General features: G+C 41.3%; 1 protein-coding gene across 1 annotated transcript; it reads right to left on the bottom strand.

Annotated features, from left to right (window-relative positions):
* Positions 1-707: 707 nt before the first annotated feature.
* selenof (selenoprotein F) lies at positions 708-14,919 on the bottom strand. The gene is made up of 5 exons (XM_034215307.1): positions 14,793-14,919; positions 9,290-9,457; positions 3,733-3,796; positions 2,155-2,204; positions 708-1,965 (listed from the first exon to the last, which is right to left on the bottom strand). The coding sequence occupies exons 1-5, from the start codon at positions 14,838-14,840 to the stop codon at positions 1,834-1,836; spliced, it is 462 nt and encodes a 153-aa protein (XP_034071198.1). The 5' UTR covers positions 14,841-14,919; the 3' UTR covers positions 708-1,833.
* Positions 14,920-15,340: the final 421 nt, after the last annotated feature.

Here is a 15,340-nt window from a genome sequence, read left to right as displayed (position 1 = left end):
CCAAGTACAAACTTCTCATTTTAAAAAGGGAAACACATTTTACTCCCAAATATGTACCCAAGTCAATATGTATACAAATGTTCACGTAGAATTTAACTTGTTTGTTTGTATATATATATATATATACACACACACTTCTATCACGACATGCTTATAAGGTTTAAATCAGGGTGTCCCAGCTGAACTGCAGTACAGTGTCAGACCACTAGATGGCAGCAGATTCATGTGTATGATTTTAGCTCAGATTGTGACACAGATTGTGTCAACTGTACTGGATAAAAAACATGTGTGAACATGTTTTTTATTTCATTTAGGGATGTCAAGATATAAGGGGTCTTCACGGATTGTGATTTTTTTTTTAAACCATCAAATTAAGTAGATTGTGGTGAACTTTCATTATTGGAATCATCCTAAATATACTTCCATAAAACTCAAAATCATGGTAGAGAAGTTCAAAATAGAGGCTGATGAATTATCATGCAAGATGTAACGGGGGCTTTATGCTAACCTGGTGTTTTTCACTGAAAAAGGACTTCAAAAAGATCTACATGTTTGTCACTCATCTTAAATAATGGTATATCTAAGTGCCATTGGAAGACTTTTAAGCATATTTTGATGATCATAAGGAAAGGACGATCAAATATTTAATGTTCATATCATTTCATGCTTGATTTCCACTATACAAAAAAAAGAATCTTTAGACAGAGATCCATCAGAGACTTTGTTTATTGTTGCATATTTAAACCTGACTGGCTCCAAAACAAGCATCAATATACGAGTCCAGTTTCTCTCCAGAGCAGAAGATGCTGAACACAACAAACATCAGAGCTCACATCCCAACACTGGTTTACTGTGAGCCCGTCACCAACGGGTGCTGCAGCAGAACATCTGCTACGGAGAGTAACTAGGATCCATTCGGACTGCAAATCCCATCAGTCACAACGTTGAACCGTGTAAAAAAATAATCATACAAGAATATCAGACAGAAAGGGGGGGGGGTGTAAACTCCCACAGACAGGCTACTAAACACTAATATGCATTAGGTTTGTTTACTCTTTGATCCATGATCTATCTGTAATCTTCATTATTATTTGAGTGTGCCACCCATCTGGGCTCTGTGATTAAGTCTTTCCTCACATAAGTTATTTGGTAGAATTCAGACATGAAATTCAGGATTTTCATACAAAAACAAAACAGTCATATAGTGATTTAACAACAAGCCATGAAGGGCAAGTTGTGTACAAATTGGTAAATAATTCAAGGGTCGGTTCACCCAAAGTATTAACATAAAAAAAGAATCTCAGTAGCCCATTGCAGTTTCTAGCCATGCTGATAGTTTTGCTTTCATGTGCTTTGAGATTTACGTCACAACCTAATATGTGAAAATGCAAGAGTGTCTTTGTTTGGGATACTCAAAATATGTTTTATATTTAATGTATGCAAGAGTCAGAATTCTGAGAAAAGTCAGATGGATTTTTTGCCCTTTTTATAATTCTGACTTAATCTAAGAAGAAAACCCCACTTTTGTTCAGAAATAAAAAATAAAAACATTTGGGCCTTGTCCTCTTCCATATCATTGGGATCACTCTTCAGAAGAAAACAGTTCAATGTTTGACAGTGTGTTCGGGGGTCTTTCCACAATGACAAGGATCATTGTTGTTGAATATTTGAAATGTAATTTCCAGTGCTGTGAACACTACAAACTGCATTTAGCTGAGGCGGAGACTCAATCTCAGGCACATCAAACTGAATATCTGCATGGCTACACACCACTGGAGGTATTTTCATTTGGGTGAATCGACCCTTTAGGTAAAGACTAAAAACTAAACGGTTCTATATCTGTTCTAATTTCTCACTGAGGAACTCCTCCACGCTGTCTGTGTTCCACTTGAGGATGCTGAGCTCTTCAGCCATGTTCCCGTTGTCGTCCAAAAGCTTTAGCACAGGATCCGAGCCTCTGACGTACTGCATTGTGGGAAACACAAGGAGGACCGGTGTTAGGTTTGAACTAATGGAAAACATTCTTAGAAATAGGATATGATCGACATAATCGGATTTTCTCTTTGAAATTGCATTTTCCTTCCACTCAAATGAAGCGTAATGTGTTGTTGTGAGAATATGACATCATGCTTGTACACAATCCATCAGGCCTACCTTGATCTGAAGACCCTTGAACATCTTGGGCTTGTCACTCCTGACAAAAGCTGAGGAGATGAGAACAAAGAGACATGCGTCAGGTAATCAATCAGTCAATTAGCCTCTTCATTCTAGAACTGAGGTTTGTGATTAGCAACAACTGCTAACCCTCCTGGGAATGTGCCGTTAACAGCGGCAGAGACAGTTGAGAACACAGAGGGCTACAGCTGACGCAAACAAACGGCAGCCATATGGCACAGACTCCAGACAGACGTCTCCACCCCCCCCACACTGAGGGGAGCGGCAGGGACTCCATCTATGAAACCTGACACCGCATTAACCAAACGTTACACCGAGCGGGGAGGTCTACTCCCAACACACAGGATCTCAAAACTTCAAACCGGACCTCAGGGCATTTTAGACCACCTACTGCACAACAGTGATTTCAAGAGGATAAACGTTACACATTGACACAGAATCACACACAGCACCAGCTCAGCTGCAGGAGCAAGAGCTGCAACTGTCACAAACAGGAGAGAACGGAACATACACCGGGGCAGATGGTGCCTTTAGGTCCTCGGATGTTCCTGTTTCCACTATTGGAAAGATGCTTGAGTTGTTTTGTGTAGCCATGCAGATATGTTCACAACAAAAGCGTGGTGTAGTTAATTGCTTATAAACAAAATGTAGTAGACACACCGAATTTGTTCTCACTTTCACAAGAATTTTCCCAGTCAGGCAAACTTCTTCTAGTTATTCCGACACCACGTGAACACAGCCGAAATTAACTAATTCCTTCTCACAATAATAATAAACGTGAAAAAGACATGTGCATCTGCTTGGTGATGTGGTACATGATTGAATAGGTTCTCCCTTGGACAATGCCACAGACTTTGACCAAGTTTCACGATAATCAGAACCCTAATCCTGCTGATGGACAGACAAGCGAGCCAAATCCCTGGTGGTGGTCCTAATTGAATGAAGGTTACTAACAGAGTGAACTAAGCAGGACGTACCTCAGTGGCTGGCATGATAACAGCTGTTCAAAATGATAGAAAAGCCTCAGGGTTTCATTTGTTATCGGCTCAGGATACACTGGATAAATACTTTATTAAAAAGGAAATAATAATTATATATATCCTTTATTTAACCAGGTAAAAGACCTGACAATTGTTTGCAGACGCACCATTTGGCTGTCACGGAAACAACCAAGTGTGACGACAAACGCGAATCATGCAAGTTATGGTGCTTATTAAGCGTTGTTATGATATAACTTGCCAAAGTGCTTTAAACGTTTAACTTTAAACCAAAAGGCGACCTATAAAATGATCAAATCAAGTTTCAGTGTTTATTGAGTTAGGCGGTGTTGCTAAAGCTATTTTTCTTAATTCAACATGTTTCAAAGGTGATTGTTAAGGCCTAAAGTTATGCATATATTGCATCAACTATTATTTATTCAAATAGTTTCATACAATCATATTCATTGGTATTAATAGGGAATAATGCGAGTGAGAAGGAGCGTGAGCAACCATTGAGATTCACTACTCATTGCCTCCTGGAACGGGTAGATCTAACATGTCCTAGCGGAAGACTTACCTTGGACTTGGGGGAACCTCCCCAATTTTCATCCACACACCTCCAGGATGGCCCCAGGGTAGAGCTGTGTGCACAAAGACACAACGTTAGGGACGGACACACACACACACACACACACACACACACACACACACACACACACACACACACACACACACACACACACACACACACACACACACACACACACACACACACACACACACACACACACACACACACACACACACACACACACACACACACACACACACACACACACACACACACACACACACACACACACACACACACACACACACACACACACACACACACACACACACACACACACACACACACACACACACACACACAACACACACACACACACACACACACACACACACACACACACACACACACACACACACACACACACACACACACACACACACACACACACACACACACACACACACACACACACACACACACACACACACACACACACACACACACACACACACACACACACACACACACACACACACACACACACACACACACACACACACACACACACACACACACACGGCAGGTCATTAAACTGTGAGGCTGTGCATATGGAGCAGGGCTGATGGATGGCCGTTGGTGCAGCCTCACTTGTAATCAAAGCTCCAGCACCAATACACAATAAGTTAGAGGAAATTGGAGTGTCACAGCAGTTTTCCAAGAGCATGGTCTGCTGGCCGTCTCAGGGAGGAGGGTGGTAAATGGCCCGGTTGCCCTGTTCACGCGGCAAATTAAATTACGCATACAAAGCTCAGACCCTTCCTCTGTCTTTCTGTAAACAATCCAGCAGTGGTGAGATTTAATTTCCGTGCTTTTCATTTTAGCACGCATGGCAGATCTGAGACAAGTCACGACTGTGTTGAGAGCAGGAAACTGGGGGACAAATAAGGGACCGCCGCTCTAACTGGGCTCATTGGAGCATTTTAACATTTCAAAATACTCCTAATTAGCCACTCCCCCTGTCTATATGTGTGTAGCATTATAAGCACTCATACTTCCATCCATGCCTTTTCTGCATCTTACTTTTATGAACTCAAACAACCTGTCTGGCAGAGAGAAACTAAGCTCACTTCAGCTTCAATGAAAAGGGTGATATTTTGAAATGATAATAGTAGTAGTGAAGTTTGCACAATAGAATGGTTTACATTTTGCAGTTGTTCGATGGATTCTGATTCCTTCACTACATAAGACTCGTGTTTTTTTGTGGGGCCAAAACATATAAATGTAAATACATTTCCAATCAATGAAAAATAAATAAATATCGTGATCATTTGTGAAAATACCACCGTATGAGTTTTTGGTCATACTAACTTAAATTAAAAAAACGTGTCACATTAAACAGGGCTGCATAGTTCCTTTAAGAGCTTTGGCCTATTCTACGAAATCCATTCAACACATCCAGGATATGTTTGTGTTGATTTGATAAATAAACCCTGACGAAAGCAATTTTAGTAGGGATTCACGATATTGGTTTTTTGAAACCGATACCGATAACTTCCTGCTTCTCAAGACCCGATAATAATATAATATATATATATATTAAATGTACCTGTAGTTTTTGCACACTAGTAGTGAGCAAATGACATGAGCATTACTACTATGAACAAAACAAAGCCAAGAACAGTTTTGACTCTTCAAAGTGACCATATTTATTTTCCAAAATAAAGTTCTTGCCTTTTTCAAAAGCCTCGTCGATAGGTAAAAGCCCCGGTGCCTTTGCAGCTGGCATTGGATTTGCCGCTAGTTTAGCAGCGCAGGCGTCTTCGTACGCTTTTAACACACCATCGTAGCGATGGCGATGTTTCAGGTGACAAATCAGGTTGGAAGTATTATAGCTCGTTGCCTTTTTTCCTCCTCGTGGAACTTCTGCATTGCATTTGTTAATACAAATAGCAAGCGAACTATCTAACTCTGAAATAGTCCCATACCACCGACGACATGTTTGTTTACTGTCCTGGCTTCACGGCCGCACACCATTTACGTCACAGCCAGGCATGAGTTAGGGAGCGCTGGATTTGTGAAGAACTCCCCTCTTCCTAAACCACTAATACCACAGTACTGGCAAAACGGGAGGAGCCGAGTGAAAAACAAGCGCCCCTCATCCCAATCCACCCACACCGCAGTATTTTTGTCTTTTTTTTACCCAAAAAATATATTGTATATTATCGGGGCTATTAATACTGTTATCGGGTTTATCGGGATGACGTCATAATTCCTAATATCGGGCCGATAATTATAGGTCCGATAATTATCGTGCACCACTAAATTCTAGTAATCAATGCTTCTCTAGATTGAAAGTGATACTCCATTAAAAATGTACCAGACCACACAGTCTGAGATTTATTGTGTTCTTCCTGCATTTGGTAGTTTACACTGTGTAAACTGTGGAAAGCCTGACTTCATGGCCTTTTACGATATGATCTCTTATCTCGAACATAACCCTGAAGTTACCCCGCTAACTCCAATAATGCTTCATAGGCCAGGCCACTGGGCAAATGTTGCAGGAACATCATGAAACTGAATTTAATAACGACAACAAAAATGTAAAGTATCGTCAAATGCATCCTCCTTGGCCTAAAATGTTTTTGACAAACTGCACTGTTTACTGGCCTGTGGGAGGGTTTCAGGAAGGTTTCCCTATCTTATGGCGCATTTCCACTACAGCGTGGAGCTCGCTTTATGCGTGCCGTGCTCGGCCCGTTTTTGGTTGCGTTTCCACTTGGCGTAGTTCCGGCTAGCGGTAGTGCTGTAGCGACGCGTTGACTTCAAAATATCGTCGACGACATATTTCCGCGTCGACACCATAGACTGTATGACGCCACACACACGTGGGTCACCCAAAGCAACAAGCAGTTCGCAATCGCACTTCTAACACAATGGAGACTGAAACGGCTACCAACTCCTCCTCACAGGATTGCGCACGAAGCCCTCAAACGAAAACATCTCGCCCCAGGTCTTCAAAAGCATGGGAATATTTTAAAGTTAGTCCAAAACGCAAAGATATTTATATATTTATATCTCACTGAGACTGCTGCTTGACCGGAAGCAGCAGCTAGCTGTGGTGGCAACCATTAGCAGCTAGCATTTGCTCTCCGATTTAAAATGGAATTATGGATTATAAATTCAATAATTTTTTTATACATAGACGTTAAAAACCTATGGATTAACCGATTCAGCCGCGTTTTTTCTCATTTGAATGCCATTGAACACGTATTTTGATCAGATTGACAGCTACGGCGGTGAGACGATCTCCCTAGAAGCTCTGTGAAGGTACGTGTTGTGATGACTGTATTTGCTTCCCCTGTCGCGAGTCCGGATCACTCAGTGATGATACTATGTACCTACATAATCTGTGGAGTCTCAGCTTTAATCGGATATCTTGTATGTGCAGCTACGATAAGTAATAAGGGTACTTTTATCTTGAGATCTGTGCCAATGTCCGTTAGCATTTTTCGCTCAGGGGTCATTTAGATGCTTCTTATGAGACTTGTGTTTTGTTTTGGTAAACATGGTTTGTATCGTCAGTTAGCTGAGATTATTTCCGTTAATCTGGTATAACACATTAATAGGTTCTTAAATATTAAGATCCCCTGAGACACAGTATCGTGAATTTTTTTTTTTTTTACATTACGTTTTTTATGAATTGAACAACAGAAAAATAATCGTTCGATTAGTCGACTAATCGATCAAATAATCGCCCGATTAATCGTTTTCAAAATAATCGTTTCCCCCCAGCACTAGCTAGCGGGTACTATTTCACAGTTTTTCTGGCCCCATAAAATCGAGGTTCTTTCCGGGCCGACAACCGGGCTGAGTCGGACTGAGTATGCTAGAAAATTGCTGGCCAGGGGGCTACAACTACAACAAAATATACATATTTGACCGTGATTTAATTGTAATACACGTTTCAAAATGATGCCGAAGTAACAACATACTGATACCGGTTAGTAAAAACCATGAATTAATGCTTTGACAAGTCTGCAGACAGACGGCAGGCGAAAAACCCTTTTAAAATGCGTGTTTTCTAAATGGAGCTTGGCTAAGCTAACGTTATATATGCTCCGACCGTCCACACTCACAACAACGGCCTATACAGACATAAATAAACCAGCGACTGTATTCACCATGACACAGGCAGTCTGTGGTTTGTACTTGTTTAACTTTTGTCTAGTTTCTGAACAGATATGAAGAGCTGTGAGCTCTGAGTGCTAAGAGCTAACGGCTGTGTTGTTTTTCTGTGGTTCTCATCGAAGATGACGTCACGGCTCCGCCTACACTGCGTTACTATAGTTACTGCCCCAGCTACTAAACTGTAATGGAAACGCAGCATAAAGTGAGCCTAGCCTAACAAGGCCTAGCCCTGCAGTGGAATAGCGCCATTAGAGAATGCCGAATTGTGACCCCCAGGGATGCTGAGGGGCTGCAATATGCCAGGTGCTCTGCAGAGAAGCTCACATTTGAAAAACTAGTAACTGAAATGCCATCCATGCTCAGTGAATCTCACTAATCGACAAGGCTGCGAGATACGCCATTTCTCAGAGGGTTTAATGACACGGCACTGATGTCTATTGCCAGACTGATAGAATTCTTAAGGTGCATAATTGTTGCCGTCTGAGGAGAAAATGTGCTTAGTGACACCGTGGTTTCTGCCGGTAACCCTTGGAGACGGCCAACTGCTCTTCTAAGTGACATTTCCCCCTCAAATGCTGAGGAGGAAGAGGAGTAATCTTTCCTCTAAGTGTCTGTCTGAAACAGAGTTATCGTCAGGAGGTGTAATGAAGTGTGTGCTACACTTTCCCTAGGTGCTGTTGCTAGGATACCACACACGCTCCTGGGGGCTTTGCTTAATCAAAGAAGAGTTACATTGTTTTTCCACCATCACTTGACTCCGTGTTTATCCGTCAGAGCCCAGCAGGTAGTCCTTTTTGAATTTGCTGTAATCATGAGCGCGCAGTAAAACCCCTCACCGGTTACTCTGAGGTTTTTACTGCTACACTTGATATTTCAACCCCAGTGGGGGTGTGAAGCTGGGGTGAAGGAGCTCTGACTCAGAGAAAAGGATTGAGACAGACAGAGTGTTTGTGTGGCAGCTCAGATCTGATGCACAGCTGCAAACAGTGTCAACAGATGCAGCGGCAGGAGGCCAACAACAGGTTGTTTTTAGTAGCAGTTCAAAGGCTGGGGGTTGGGATCCTGTCAATAAATGTGTCACATTTTGACACAGGGGTCATGCCAATGTTACTACTGTTCACCGAGGAGACTGTGAAGCTCAGTAAATGACTCGAGACCAGGGCTGTCACAATCTCAGATTCACACATTATTGCCATTTTTATCCATAACAACATTTAAGAATAATAATGCTTAAAGTCCACACGTTGTCTGTTATACTGCAACTCAATTAAAATATATGAATCTGAGGAGGTGGTGTTTTTGTAACGCGCTCCTCGCTGTGACTAAATCTAGCCAGCTAATGACTCCCCCCGGAGCGCTGTTCCCCCTTTACCTTGCGCGCTTCCATCTGGGCCTCCTGCTGGCAGCACTGCCGGCAGTCGGGCTGGAGCGTGGTGAGGCTGAACTCCCCGAGCAGGTCACAGGAGCTGCACAGCAGGTTGCTGGAGAACCCCAGCTCCCTGCACGCCTCAGACGACAGGTCGGCTCCGTAGGCCGACAGCTGGGGACAGGAAGGAGAGGATGAGCGTCACACAGAGAGGAAAAAATACAAGGCCAAGTTTTAATAAAGTGCTTAATTTTTATAAACAGATGTGAGAGGATTAAAAAAAGGGAGAGCTGCAGGCCAAAAACAGCTGTTTCCCTTTTTTTTTTTATTGAGCGTTTTGACAAATATTCACTTTCTTGAACATACAGTACGTGTATAAATAATCTCTCAGTGGAAAGCGTTTGGTCACTTAGCGACACCTTTGTAGTGGGACTATTTATCCAGTGCACGAGAACGAGTGATCAAATCAAATCAAGTTTTATTTATATAGCACATTTATAAACGATCTTTGGTCGAGCCAAAGTGCTGTACATATAATAAAAATAGCCTACAGTAGAGACACTTTACAGCAAATACAACAGCACAGATTGTTCAGAATATCAGTATGAGAAAAACTACACCCTCTATCCTTAGGCCCCGGCCACACGAGGACGAGGACGAAAACGGCTAAACGCATAGGATTAACGCAAACGCAAAAAAGCTTCCATCCACACGCAATATTCACCGGATAGTGTCTATGGTCTGTCCACACGAGACAGCTCCGTTTAGCAGAAGCTGCAGTACATATGCAGGAGCCTGTACGTGGCGCTGTAACTTCCTCCACAAAAGCAGTGAAGAAGCATGGTTGTCATGGTTGCCCTTCTGTTTATTCTCCGCGGTGGGGGCCGAGGGAACCGGGCAGAGTTTTTCGCCAGTCAACGTGTATTAAAGTTTAAATCTTCCGACAAAATTATAAAAGTGCCGGTCAAAGGTCTTCTTTGTTATTTATTGAGCTTTAAAACAAATGAATAATGACTCTATATAATATAATAATAAAATACACGGAGCCTCTCTTTTTCCACCCTCTCTTCGGACAGCGCCAGTGTCTGTTTCATGCAGCAGCTGATCCAGTAATGAGTGACCCGGCCGACAGTCAAAATAAACATATTTATAACTAGTTTAGGTAGTTTGAGATAGGGCTGTGCGATTATGGCAAAAATCATAATCACGATTATTTTGACGATTATTCATTGACCATTTATTGAACTTTAAAACAAATAATATTTTACCAATAAACAAGATCAATAAATGTGTTGGAGCGCACTTCCAAAACCATACTAAACATATATTATTAATATGATAAATAAAAATAAATTAGACCAAAATAAATGAAATCAAATATGTTGCAGTGCACTGTCACAACCTACTGAAAACTCCTTAACATATAGCCAACATGTTGGTAAAACATATTCAACATATTCCACTCAGTTAAACGTTGAAGGCTGGCCAACCGTCATGGTCCAGAAGTAACAGGAAATAAATGTTGAACTACAATTTAAGACCAAATAAAAATGTTTAGGCCACCATGGCAAATGCTGGTAGGGCTGCTCATGTCATCTCTTAAAGATTTTTTTGCAAGACATACCAGCCTGTTTACATGGTCTGGTTTCAGAGATGAGCGCAGGCAGGTGACAATATTGCCACCTGTACTGAAGACCCTCTCTGAAGAGGAACTTGTGGCAGTGCTGCCACATATGACACAGGAAAAAAAAGAAAAGACTCTGAAGAACCCTTTCTTTGCCATTATATAAAAATAGTGTTGCTACAAAAGTTTAAATTAGGCTTACTAATAAGACAACTCAGATCTGAAGCTACACAGTAATCTGCTGCAGCAACAGTGCAATAAAAAAGACAACATTAATAGAATCAAACCCATTTTTTGTTGCATTTTATTAGAGTATAAAAATAAATGCCTTTAAAATAGGATGCAAGCAACACTAGTTTCTGAACTGATAGACTATAATCAATTTAAACAGAACAGATCTTAATGTTTGCATTCTTATACCATTTTGTACAATAATTATCATGAATAAATTCAAACAAACTAAAACTTACAGCAGATTAATAAACGGTATCTAAATGAGTTTTTATTATATCAAAAGCCTGTTGAAATGCTTCTGTTATTTTACTGTCCCCCAAAGCGCGTCGGCAGCCTCCAGGAATGCTTCTTTCACAACTTCGCCGTCTTCGAAAGACTTCATGTGTTTCGCAAGAACGTGCCTGACACGATAAGATGCTATGGTAGCAGCCTTGCTCTTGTTGTTGGGCCTGGTGAAAATGGACTGCTGTGCATTTAGCTGTGCTCTCAGGCCCCTCCCCTTTTGGAGCGTAGGGCAGAATCAGGAGGGAATTCCGTCTCGTAGCGTTTGTGCACTGTTTTGAAATGCCGCTTCTAAATAACCCTTCTTCGATAAAGCCACGCTCGCATTGCAGATGAGACAGATGGACTTTGAATTGGAATAGATACAAAAATAATCATCCTCCCACTCGGAGTGAAAATTATATATTTTGGGCTTTTTTGCTTCTGCCATAATTGCGGTCTTGTGTGTGTGCGGACTGTCACTCCTGTTGACCATCCATGCTGTTGACACGGACAACGTCAGCGAACTAGTGCACTGCTCACCAGCCACGCCCGGACACATGGGGTGAGGCCGGCCAATCACAAAGCTTTGATGCGTTCAAGTGCATTATTCTGGCACGGGAACATTATGTTACAGGACATTAACGATAAAACAGAATATTGTTGTTCTATTTTTAGACACATCTCGCGATCGACTGGGAATCTCCCCGCGACCCTTCTTTTTAATGAGTTGCTGCTCTTGTTCTGACATCTTCGCTTGCGCTGAACACTCACAACACATGTCACTCCCACGTGGCCGAGTGGGCTTTTAGGGAGGGGCGAAAGCGCACCCAGCAAAATAATCGTATTTTGTCAATTATGCTGTTTTCCTAATCGTCGCAAACCATAATCGTAATCGCGATTAAAATACGATTAATTGCACAGCCCTAGTTTGAGAGGTGTCTCCGTCCTATCAGATTAGACTTCACTCGCGTTTATGTCCATATCGAGAGAAAGATAAATAATCTGAATTCAGTGTGCAGTTTACTTTGACGCGGGGGTGAGCAGCAGAGGTGGGGAGAGGCGGGGCTATTGCCTCATCATTATCAGAAAATGATCGTATAGGGTGTACACACGGAGCCGTTGGACCCCCCAGAGCGTTGCCTATGCCGTTCTATCCACCTTGGGACCCGTTATCGTTTCCGCAGTCGTTTAGTGCCGTATTCGGTCTATATGACACTAAACAGTAACGCAAACGACCGTTTTCGTCCTTGTGTGGCCGGGGCCTTAGACCCTTACATCGGAAAATCAATCAAAGTTTATTCATATAGCCCAATATCACACATTTTACAATTGTCTCAGTGGACTTTACAGTTTGTACAGAATATGACACCCTCCGTCCTTGGACCCTTACATCGGAAAAGGAAAAACTTCCAAGGAAACCCCCCAGTTCAAGATTGATCTTATAGTTACATCAGATGTTCCTAAAATAATATTGATTGTTATTTAGCCTTTACTTATTACACAGTAAGGAGATTGATGGAACTCTTCTTATATGCATAGTAATGAATATTATTATATTTGATTTCTGCTTATTACTACACCCTGAACCTTTAGTGATAACGCTTTGCAGCTAAATGCTTGGGTGCAAGAGAGCTTTCTGGTTAGAATGTAGGTAAACGTGTAAATGTATCACTGAGTACAAGTATCTTGGTGTCGTGCTTGACCACAAGCTCAGATGGGATGTTTGGGCTGAGAAAATAAATGCTAAGTCTCAACAAAGAATATTTTTTTTACGTAAATTATTGTCTTTTAATGTCGGCAACAGAATGGTGAAGATGTTTTATCATGCTTTTATCGAAAGTGTGCTCTCATTCGGCATTATATGCTGGTTCGGCAACGCAACTGAGGCACAGAAAAAGTTAGTCAGGAGGGCCATAACATTGTCCAGTAAATTGACAGGAATCTCATTGGCTAATATAGAATGCTTATATAAGGACAGAGTTTTAAAACTGGCACACAATATTGTGAGTGACCTGAGGCACCCTCTTGCCTCTTACTTTGAATTGTTGCCATCCGGGCGGAGATATCGTGCCCCTTATTTAAAAAAGAACAGATCTAGGCTGTCTTTCGTCCCACAAGCCATCAAACTCCTGAACAAATGATGGTTAGGACGCACTGTTTACCCAGCTGGTCTGGCCCTGTCCCCCCTATTTCGCAAATGAGGGCCTATAGGCCCCTTGTCATGTCTGCCGATATCTGGTTTTCTTATGTCTGTTTGTTTTTATCTGTGTCTATGTTGTTGTCAGTGATGTATTGTCTTAACTTTTTAAATGCCTCTGTGATGTGCTGCAACCCATTTTCCCCTCGGGGACTAATAAACGAATACTATACTATGTAAACGGGTTCTTTCCGTTGATGTGTTCATCCTCTTTTGTAACAACAATCTAAACCGTTGTAACTAATATCCCAGTACATATTGAATAACAGAGGACTCAACTTATGTTGTTTGATACTTTGTTGTGTCAGTATTTCCTTGAAAGGCATGCTAATTAAGACTACCAAGCAGCTGTTACAGGATCCGTTTTCACTTTCAACATTAAAACGAAGCTCAAGTATGACAAAGTACCACCTTTTTTTGGTGGGCCGCTTTTGCCTCCTACATTTTAAGGGGAGGATCAATTAATGGATAGCCATAATCTTCCATAAAATAAGATCACAGAATAGCCTTAATGTGTGTGATTTCGTGGCAGAAATACTTAAGAGATACTGTCCCTTTTTGGCATATTCCTGTTTTTCCCACTTTTTAGTCGGAAACTAATAAATGCCAACTCACAAACAGACTTGTTTATCGTATTCTGTGTAGTTTGAGGTTATGTTTAACAGGGCTTTTAATACATTAGGCTATATTTGCTGGGAAATAGTCCAACGTGATATTTATTTCGCATGCATAGATTTCTCGTTACAGTTCTACAAAGCTTAAACTGGGAATAATATTGATGTTATAACTACTTGTATGCATTAGGGACTAATTGTATTAAGCAGGGAGCAGATTGTGACCAGCATACGTACATTTAGAACACCGGAAGTGTGGTTTACAGCTGCCTGTCTCTTGTCAAAACACACGTATCGTTACAGCAGCCGGGTAATACATGTATGGTTGATTAATACATGTGGTTGAAGTAAGTTAAAAGTAAGTAAGTAAGCTGATAAATATGGAGACTAATGATGCTTAATTATCAGAATGAGATTTTGAGGATAAGCCACGTCATTATGAAGCTCCGGGCTCAGCAGGATGCGCGGCTCGCAAACTGAACATTACGTTACACAGTTGTCAGCTTTGGTTACAAATTATATACCGACTTTCTTAAAGCGGCGACAACTGCACATGTTAAATGTTAATACACTCACCGTTTGTAAAAGCGACATAAGCCACAGGAGATACACCTCTCCCGACATTTTCGAGCCTTTTACTGCTTTGTTAGCATAAAGGAAAAGCTACACTAAGGACCCCTTCATTTACCGAAGGGCTGCCCATCGCGCCTGATAAACTTGAGTCAAAGTGCATTACAAAAAAAGACTAACATATACAAATAATTTAAACCAGAGCCAATAGACAATACAATGTACAATACAAAGACAATAGATGCTTGAACAATACAATATAATACAACCACATAGAACAATACGAATGACAAAAGTAATACGAAATATAACAATAAGAGGAATGTCTTCAATTACACCCAGAATTAAATGAAAACCTTTTGATTTTCCATAAGAGGTATTATACGATCCTGCATGTTTAATATTTTAAGGAAAGGAATCATTTAAAAGAATATCATTTAATTTTTCGATCTCAGGCATATTCTAAGGCCGACTCAGTATTTCTTCTTCGGCAGTGTTGTTCTCATGGGTAAAAAAGAACTGCGACATCTGCTGTCCGCGTGCAGGTCAGTATG

Source organism: Gymnodraco acuticeps, unplaced genomic scaffold (assembly GCF_902827175.1).
Source record: "Gymnodraco acuticeps unplaced genomic scaffold, fGymAcu1.1, whole genome shotgun sequence".
Classification (NCBI taxonomy): Eukaryota; Metazoa; Chordata; class Actinopteri; order Perciformes; family Bathydraconidae; genus Gymnodraco; species Gymnodraco acuticeps.
This window is presented reverse-complemented; position numbering and strand designations above follow the sequence as displayed.